This window comes from Eretmochelys imbricata, chromosome 22 (genome assembly GCF_965152235.1).
Source record: "Eretmochelys imbricata isolate rEreImb1 chromosome 22, rEreImb1.hap1, whole genome shotgun sequence".
Taxonomy (NCBI): domain Eukaryota; kingdom Metazoa; phylum Chordata; order Testudines; family Cheloniidae; genus Eretmochelys; species Eretmochelys imbricata.
The window spans coordinates 4,144,134-4,153,351 of NC_135593.1; the positions used below are offsets into that span (position 1 = coordinate 4,144,134).

General features: G+C 53.4%; 1 protein-coding gene across 2 annotated transcripts; it reads right to left on the reverse strand.

Moving 5' to 3' along the window:
* Positions 1-1,743: 1,743 nt before the first annotated feature.
* On the reverse strand, positions 1,744-8,422 carry SPA17 (sperm autoantigenic protein 17). Of its 2 annotated transcripts, XM_077839784.1 has the most exons (5): positions 8,364-8,422; positions 6,035-6,215; positions 4,602-4,672; positions 3,195-3,254; positions 1,744-2,016 (listed from the first exon to the last, which is right to left on the reverse strand). In XM_077839784.1, exons 2-5 carry the CDS (start codon positions 6,186-6,188, stop codon positions 1,855-1,857), a joined length of 447 nt encoding a protein of 148 aa, XP_077695910.1. In that variant the 5' UTR covers positions 6,189-6,215; positions 8,364-8,422; the 3' UTR covers positions 1,744-1,854. The 2 variants fall into 2 exon arrangements, with proteins under 2 accessions (XP_077695910.1, XP_077695911.1); XM_077839785.1 differs by lacking the exon at positions 8,364-8,422 and having other exon boundaries at positions 6,035-6,283.
* Between the last annotated feature and the right edge of the window lie 796 nt (positions 8,423-9,218).

Sequence of the window (9,218 nt, forward strand, 5' to 3'; positions counted from 1 at the left end):
CAGAAAGGACGTTGACCTGACCCCTGCTTCTCACACGCTGGGCAGGTGCCGTGCAAACTGGGTGCAAAATGCCAACATTCCACTGGGTAACATTTCATACCCGCTTTGTACACAGGTTAAGTGACAACACAAGGGCTAAGAAGTGCAGAATCAAGCTTGTGTATGGCATTACCAGTCCTGAATCTTCCCAGTCCTCACAAATATTGAATATAGTCGTTTGTTCTTGATTTTCTTCATTGTTTCCCCAGGCATAAAACTAATAATATGTTGTACTTTTAAAGCATCTTTTCAACCAGGAATATCGAGCTACTTTACAAATAGAGTTTAATTGCCTAGAGCCCCCCACTACGAAGGCGGCAAAATTATCCCTAGTTTACCAATGTGGCGCACGGTGTGGGATCCATGATGGTACTTAGGTGCCTAAACCTCACATTTAGGCTCCTAAATCCAGTTTTAGCTTCACTGCAATCCACAACACTCCCCTGAACCCCTGTAGATGCCTAAACTCACTCAGCACCTAACTTTGCAGAGTCAAAGCTCCTTGGGAGCCTGTGTTTCTGCCCATGAACATGGGCACTGCTGCCTCTCACTAGGTTTCATGGACACCTACCTCATGCCTAAACCCCAGAGCGATTCACAAAGAACAAGAAGATAGGCATCCAGCCACCTAAGTCACGTGTGGGGTCCAATCCAGTAGGCGTATTCAGAGGCCACCTACTGGATCAGTCCCATTCAAAATCTGGCCAAAGGAGGAGCAGCAGCCCCCCTGAGGTTCTGCCAGAGGAAGAGAAGGGAGACCTCTGTTCAAATCCTGCCTCTCAGGAGAGTGCTCTAACCCAGTGGTCTCCAAACTTTTTGGATTGCGCACCCCCAGGGCCAGTTGTAGGGAAGCAAACAAAAAAAGACCTCAGGGTGCCGCTGAAGATGGAGCAGGGAGAGCCGAGCTGCCACCGGCGTGCCGCCGAAGAATCAAAGGTCCAGGAGCACTGCTGCCACCATTCCAGCAGCACTCCTTCAGCGGCGCTCCTCCTGCTGCGCACCCCCAGGGATGGTCTTGAGCACCCCACTTTGGAGACCACTGCTCTAACCACTGAGCTATGGGATATTCGGATGCGGGGCTCCCCCACTCTCTCCTGCTGAAGCTGTTGCACTCTGGATAAATAATGAAAGAGTGAGTACAGCAGGGGGACTGGACTTGGGATCTCCCACCTCCTAGATGGAAGCCCAAATCACTGGATGACAGTCATTCCCACTCAGTCTCTCTTGCCCAATGACTGTTCTGCTGTGGACAAATACTGAGTCATCAGGCCAGAGGGAGACCGAATCCATTGTCCAGCCCAGTCTTTGGAGGCGGAAGACCCCAGGTCTTGTCCCTGTGCTCTAGACCTGAGGACGGAGGGCAAGAGCACACCTGGAGAAGGTGGAGCGGAGCAGAAGTGACGGGATGCAGAACAGATCTTTGGTGTTTGCTCCCCTAGCCCCCTTCCCATTCTGTCGACCTTTGGGGACAGTTTGGAAACAGTGACCCTGACACGCAGCCAATAAATGACATGCTTCAGGCAATGGACTTTTTGCTTTTAGAACTAACATTTGCAGAAAGTCAGTTCTCTGTGGCTTACCAGATTACAGCCAACTTGCTGGAGAAGTTCAATGTTTACCCATCCAAACGAGTCTGTGCCGATGACAGACTGAGCGAGCAGCTCTGCAAACAGACTCAAAAAAATTAATCACACAGTGCTCAGGTGCATTTTGAAAATGTGATGTTTATTAAACAAAAATAAACCTACTGACAAACAAGCCATTCATTCACCTGCATCTAGGCTGGAAATCATGACACTGGGAGGTCTAATGACATTAGATTTCTTCCATGGGGTTTGTTGCATCCTGACCTAGTTCTTTCAGTCTCCTCACTGTCTCTCTTACCCTGTATCCCTTGTAGACAGCCTGGATTTTTGTGGCAGCTTTATCTTCTATTTCTTGGGTGGATGTTTCATAGAGGCCAAGTTTGTCAAGCTCCTTCATTAAAAAAATAGAACCACAGAGGAAATGGCTTCGTAAACAGCTGACAGGCTGATCATTTTCTTGTAGTAAAAACGAATGCCTAAATTACAGTAAATCTGCATAATGTGCAGCCACTGAAAACTGCTGCTTCCCAAAGGCATTTTGGAAGCTGTGTGTGAACCAAAGGTTGAGAGGGAAACTAAATGTGTTTTGTCATCTTTATGTTTTTTTTTTTTAAACAACAAATCTAATCATTGGTGGGGTTGTTTTTAGGGCCAAATCTTGAAGCCCTTACTTAGGCAGAACTTTCTGTGACTCATTGGGAGTCTTGTCTGGGTAAGAACATCGTGATTTGGTCCTTATTTAAATACCAACTGCTCGTCTCAGAGTTTCCAGAACACGAAGCTCCCTTCTGTGGGAAACTAACAGTGCCATTAAACTATCAGCATTTGCCAAGAGTTACTACTTGGTGGTGTGTGATATGATAGTTATTTCCTGTTAAGTAGGGGGGGAAATGGTGGCCTTTCATTCCCAGGGAGTGATAACTGTTGGCAAATGTTGATTTTTAAAAATGAAGAGCACTGGAAGCCTGCGCCATACTATCAAGCATGAAAGAGACTGAGTTACTAGACAGAGAGAGAGAGAGAGAGAAAGAGAGACCCATTTCCAGTGGAATATACAAATCAGGCTCCCCTACCTCCAACAAGGTGCCCCAGCTGGGAATGATGGAGAGGAGGAAGTCAAATATGACACCAAGTTGCAGTCAGAGCATCATATTAGCTAATTAGCTGGGGGAAATGATTTCATTAGCTCAGTGATCTAGAAACTAAAATCCAAAATGGGGAAGGAGGGACACAGAGCCTCACAACAAAGGCAAATTCTCTGCAGATAGGAATGAACTGCTTTATAAATGCTAATGGAACAAACGCATCCGGGGTGAAACTCTACTGAAAAGTCACCGCAGGGCTGAATCTGACTCCACACTCTTTGGGAAATCACACTGAACAACAGAAAGGGGAGGATCCTAAGCGAGCTGGGACAAAAGGCCTTGATTTTCTCTCTTCAGATTATTTGGAGAGAGATGCCCTGGAACTGACGGAGCACTTCCAGCTCCTGCTTAGCCATCTGGACATGGACACAAGGTGCAGCTCCAGCAGAGTCAAAATCCAGGCAGGCCTTGGGAGATTACTTACGGGCTCCATGGCTGAATCTTTCATCGATTCCTTCACCTCTTCTTGCAAAGATGCAGCCTCCTGTAAGAAGAACAGAAAAAAAATAAAGGTTCAACCAACCTTTACTTCACAATAGGAAAGAGCTCCAGTCCGAGCCCTGGGCTATGCCGTGTGGGGAGGGAGGGCAAAGCGATCGAAGTGATGCAACTTCAGCTATGTGAATAACGTAGCTGAAGTCAATGTTCTTAGATCGACTTACCGTGGTGTCTCCACCGCAGTGAGTCGGCTGCTGCCGCTCCCCCGTCCACTCTGCCTGCGCCTCTTGCGGCGCCGGAGTACAGCAGTCGATGGGCGTGCGCTCAGGGATCGATTTATCATGTCTAGACTCGACGCAATAAATCAGTCCCCGCTGGATCGATCGCTGCCCAGAGTCGACAGGGGAGCGGCAGCAGCCGACTCACCATGGTGGAGACACCATGGTAAGTCGATCTAAGTACGTCAACTTCAGCTACGTTATTCACGTAGCTGAAGTTGCATAACTTAGATCGATTCTTCCCCCCCCCCCCCCCCCCCTCGCAGTGTAGACCAGGGCTAAGTCTCCTTGCAGACTGCTCCAGAACATGGATCCCAAATGGAAATTCAGTTTCTCCCCATCTGTGAGAGTCTGTAATTCCCCTGGTCCCATTTCTCAGTTTAAGCACCAGCTCAACTTCCATGAATGGGGATGTGCAGAGCTGAAGACTGGATTTCAAAAGGCATCTGGTGACCATTATTGTTAACTGTTTTAACAGCACCCAAGAGTGGGTAAAACATCCACCAGCACACATAAGAGAAGACCCCTGCTCTGAGGAGTTTAGTGACTTAATTTTTAAGTTAGCAGTGAGTGCAAGTGAAGCTAAAACCTTGAACCCTGTCTCCCCTGTTCAACATATACATTAGGTCCCATGTCCAGATCATTTCTAGACACAGTATAGGGCATCACCACTATGTACAACATAGCGGAATATTGCTTGTATCATGGTCACTGCTTAGCTCAGTCTCTGCCCTGGAGGGGAGCTTGGGTGATATACGTTGCATCAAAACTGCCTTGTTCAGAGCCCTGAGAAGACAGAAGTCATGTTGCTGGATACGGCTCATCAGCATGGGGAGCATCTTTCTTACTTTGTGCTCCTGTTTATTCAGAGGACAAACTTAGAAGTGGCGAGACAGGTTAAGAACCTTGGCATTGTTTCTCACCAAGCCCGTTCCATGGAAGCCACATCTTGTCCATAGCATATAAGTACCTTATCCTACCACCTATTCAGATGTGCAGAATAATCACGACAGCAACATTCTAACTGAGGTTCAAAAGCATTTGGTGAGATTTTGCTTTTTAGTCCTGTGCACTGCAGGAAGACGAGACCCCTTAGAGCAGCAATCCCAGCCTACCTCAAAAGCTTTGTTGTTGTAGAATCTGTCATCTAGTTTAGCCCCCCATTCTGCTGGGTCAAACTTGGTTTCTGAAAATAAATACCAACATTTATCATATCAATGTCAAGCTATTAATTAAGACAGGAAGTTCCCCAGTCAAGTTGCACTCACTCAGCGGGCTGGCAGCAGGATGACAGAAGAATGAAGATGATAGATTGAAAATAGAGGCAGCCTTGGCTGTGAGAAAAAGAAATGCTATTTTCTGCAGTGCCACTAGGAGAGGGTAAAGGCCATGCCGGTTAAGGAATATCAAGCAACCATGGTTCTAGGAACAGTCCCATGACAGCAGGGGAGCAAAAAGCCACTGTAGCATCTAACATCTAGGGACAGAGCCACAATTAAAGCCACAAAGGAGACTCAACAGGCTGGCAAGGCTGTGATCGGATAGGTGTGTGCATGGCATGCAGCAGGTTGAACAATTCACTAGTGCCTGTCATGGCCATGCTTCCTCTCACAAGGAAATGCAAGGTGACCCAAGAAAATGGCATCACTGCACGTCCAAGTGGGACCAACATGCCCAGGAACAGCTATACCTGCAGCAGCAAGCCAATTAATCTCAGGGCCAGTGGGGGACCCTCATCCCAAGTTCATGGGGATCTCCTTACAGCCCTGAGGTGTGGATCTGACCTCCCAAATGGGAGGAGGAAGTTGATTACCTTACACTGAGGGATGTGCATTCCCTGCTGTCAAGCTTTTCTTGTGCAATAACCGCACAGAAGCCTCTTACCCCTGTATTGTAATTTATTCTACATTAAAAAACTATTAGGTGGAAACCATAGTGAGATTGAGTAGTTTTGAGCCTGAATGTTCATCATCCCATAACCCAACATATTCATAAAATTAGATTGCTTCCTCAAGCCTACCATTTTCTAAAGGGTTACAGAGAACGTCAGTTATAAGCTAATGAGTTAAGAAAGGCTGTGTAGCAGGAAGAAAAAGGAATTATGAAGGAGGGAGAGAAATACAACAAGCTTTAAATGGGAAAATGCAATAAAGAAAATGGGTTCAGAGATCTATGATGCACAAAGAGTAGGGAAACCTATGAAACAGTCATTCACATTTGTGTAGTAATTAATATTAACAGCCATTAAGGGAGCCATGTCATCCATAGGGAGATCTGACATTCCTTCCAGCTAAGAGCAATATGTACACACAGAAGAGGAGATACAAATACAGCAGTTCTCAATGACATTACCAACTCAGAGAACCTTGTCATTTTAGCACCCATTAGAAAGGAATTTTTAAATCTCCATTTTAGGAACTGGGAAAACAGAGATGTTGAACTTAAGTACCCCAAGTCACACAGTGAGAATAGAATTCAATTCTCTGGACTCAGCCCTGTGCTAGAACTTTCTTTTATAAGCAAAATTCCTCATTTACTTTACACTCACTTTCTCTTTTATCCAGCAGCTCTTCAAAATAGTTGGCTGCAAAGGCTGGTATATCTTCAGGCTGCTCCCTCAAAACTTCTCTGGCTAGTCCTTCTAGCAGATTTGCAAATCCCGGTGGAATGCGGTGATGGGTGTTTGAGAATGGTATAGACATGGTGTCGGAACAGGCCTTCTATGGCACCTGCAGTTCCATTTAAAGAGCATGGGCTAGTTACTTCTCGCCTGGGTCCAGCATTCATAATTAATTGCTATTTGCTCAAATACAATGTAGTGTTCAGAGAGCTAGCAAATTGTGTAGTTAAGGTTATGGAAATCACACCTCCCCCAGCGTATGCCCCTCAATAAAGTGTGAATATGAATGCCCACACAGGCTCTTTATTTCTAACGTTATTAAACACAGGCAGTTTATTTTTTTACCCTCTTAAAAATAACAATTTTGGGGGTTTAAATTTGTAGAACTCACCATTATGCTCACGACTTTAATTACCAGGCAAGTCAGGGAATGAAGGAGTTAAGGTATCAGTTCAATCTCATTGCATATACATATTTTCAGACATGCTAGATTCTGCTTTCCCTTTTCACAGGCACAATTTGTATTTGCAGTGGGATTGTAGGAGCAAAGCTGATTTTTAACCTCTAATTACCGAATTAGCACAGTCAGGCAGCTGGATGTATAAGTACTCAGCGTTGCATTTAACGGTGCAAATTCTGTGGGTGCAACTTGTGCCTGCACAACAAATCCTGCATCTTGGCAAGGGGTTAGAGTAGATGACCCTTGCGATCCCTCCTAACCCTATGGCCGCAGGAGTCTATGAGTGTGGCCACCCTTCAGAAAGTGCAACCAGACTAGCTGGAAGGCAGAAGTGGGTCCGTGCCAGCACCTCCCACTCTCTTCCTTTCGGGAAATGGGGTTTCAGTTCAGGCAGCTGGGTCAGGTTTCCCAACTGGGCTAGCAGGGGGAGCTGGTTCTGAGCAGGTCATGGAGCTGCTCTTCGTAGCCGAGTGCCTCTGGGGTAGCTGCCTGCGGGCATGGGGCCTATGGCTCCCAGATTTCCAGCCAGCTTCAGGCAGCCGCAGTGGGGCCCTTTTAGCAGTGATGCTGTGGCTGGCAAAGGGCAGGGAGCCCCAGGGAGAAGAGGAGAAAGTTCCTGCCAGGAAGGTGCTGGCTGCACCCAGCACGAAGTGTGTGTGTGGGGAGTCCTGGGGTCCCCAGCTGCACCCCACGCCCGGCCCGGTGTGTGTGGGGGGGAGGAGTCCCGGGGGAGGTCCCTAGCTGCACCCCACACCCAGCCCAGTGTGTGTGTGGGGGGAAGTCCCGGGGGGGTCCCGAGCTGCACCCCACGCCCGGCCCAGTGTGTGTGTGTGGGGGAAATCCCGGGGGGGTCCCGAGCTGCACCCCACGCCCGGCCTGGTGTGTGTGTGGGGGGGAGGAGTCCCGGGGGAGGTCCCTAGCTGCACCCCACACCCAGCCCAGTGTGTGTGTGGGGGGAAGTCCCGGGGGGGTCCCGAGCTGCACCTCACGCCCAGCCCAGTGTGTGTGTGTGGGGGAAATCCCGGGGGGGTCCCGAGCTGCACCCCACGCCCGGCCCGGTGGGGGAGGAGGAGTCCCGGGGGGGGCTCCCGAGCTGCACCCCACGCCTGGCCTGGTGTGTGTGTGGGGGGGAGGAGTCCCAGGAGGGGTCCCGAGCTGCATCCCACACCCGGCCCAGTGGGGGGGGAGGAGTCCCGGGGGGGGGGTTCCTAGCTGCACCCCACGCCCGGCCCGGTGGGGGGGGGGGGAGGAGTCCCGGGGGGGGGGTCCCTAGCTGCACCCCACGCCCGGCCCGGTGTGTGGGGGGGGAGAAGTCCCGGGGGGGGTCCCTAGCTGCACCCCACGCCCGGCCCGGTGTGTGGGGGGGGAGGAGTCCCGGGGGGGATCCCGAGCTGCACCCCACGCCCGGCCTGGTGTGTGTGGGGGGGGAGGAGTCCCGGGGGGGGTCCCGAGCTGCACCCCACGCCCGGCCTGGTGTGTGTGGGAGGGGAGGAGTCCCGGGGGGGTCCCGAGCTGCACCCCACGCCCGGCCCGGTGTGTGTGGGGGGGAGGAGTCCCGGGGGGGGTCCCCAGCTGCACCCCACGCCCGGCCCGGTGTGTGTGTGGGGGGGGGAGGAGTCCCGGGGGGGGTCCCGAGCTGCACCCCACGCCCGGCCCGGTGTGTGTGGGGGGGAGGAGTCCCGGGGGGGGTCCCCAGCTGCACCCCACGCCCGGCCCGGTGGGGGGGGGGGGAAAGGAGGCCGGGGGGGGGCCCCGGCCCAGGTCACTAACGGCCGCGGCCCCCGGGCGGGCTCTTACCCCTCCGCCGCTGCGCTCGGCCGCTTCGTGGACGCTCCTGTTGCCTGGCAACAAGACCCCGCCCCTCCCGCCGGCTTGGGCGGGTGCCGGGAAGGGACAAACGCGAAGCATCACCCTGGCCCCGCCCAGATCCCTGTAGGCTCCGCCCCCGGCCCCAGCTGGGGCCCGCTTTGCCCGTGCCGGGCCGTGGGCAGTGGAGAGCCCGGGGGCGCCCGGCTGCAGTGACCCACCCGGGCGGGGGAGCGCGTTTGGCTCCCGCTCGGAGCATGAGGCCTCGGCCCAGAACCAGCCAGGCAGGGCCCGAGCCCGGGCTCCAGCCTCCGTCCAGGAGCGGCGCGCCCCCGCCCCGGCTCCCTCCCGCGGGCACGAGCCGCCCGCCCCCGCCTCGCCCCGTGCTCGGCCCCCTCCCGCGGGCACGAGCCGCCCGCCCCCGCCTCGCCCCGTGCTCGGCTCCCTCCCGCGGGCACGAGCCGCCCGCTCCCGCCCCCGGCTCCCTCCCGCGGGCACGAGCCGCCCGCCCCCGGCTCCCTCCCGCGGGCACGAGCCGCCCGCCCCCGGCTCCCTCCCGCGGGCACGAGCCGCCCGCCCCCGCCTCGCCCCATGCTCGGCTCCCTCCCGCGGGCACGAGCCGCCCGCCCGCTCCCGCCCCCTGCTCCCTCCCGCGGGCACGAGCCGCCCGCCCCCGCCTCGCCCCCTGCTCGGCTCCCTCCCGCGGGCACGAGCCGCCCGCCCCCGGCTCCCTCCCGCGGGCACGAGCCGCCCGCCCCCGCCCCCCCGGGGTTGCCAGTTGTGGTGGGATGTATTCCTGGAGAGTTCATGAGGTGACAATCAGTTAATTCAAGATGAATGTTTAAT

Bases quoted from the DNA above. Each gene is read 5' to 3' on its own strand.
- SPA17 (XM_077839784.1), bottom strand. From the start codon at position 6,188: ATGTCTATACCATTCTCAAACACCCATCACCGCATTCCACCGGGATTT. The intron at 4,673-6,034 runs GTGAGTGTAAAG...ATTTATTTTCAG, and splicing joins GCTGCTGGATAAAAGAGAAA to AAACCAAGTTTGACCCAGCA. The intron at 3,255-4,601 runs GTAGGCTGGGAT...TTCTTCTTACAG, and splicing joins ACAACAACAAAGCTTTTGAG to GAGGCTGCATCTTTGCAAGA.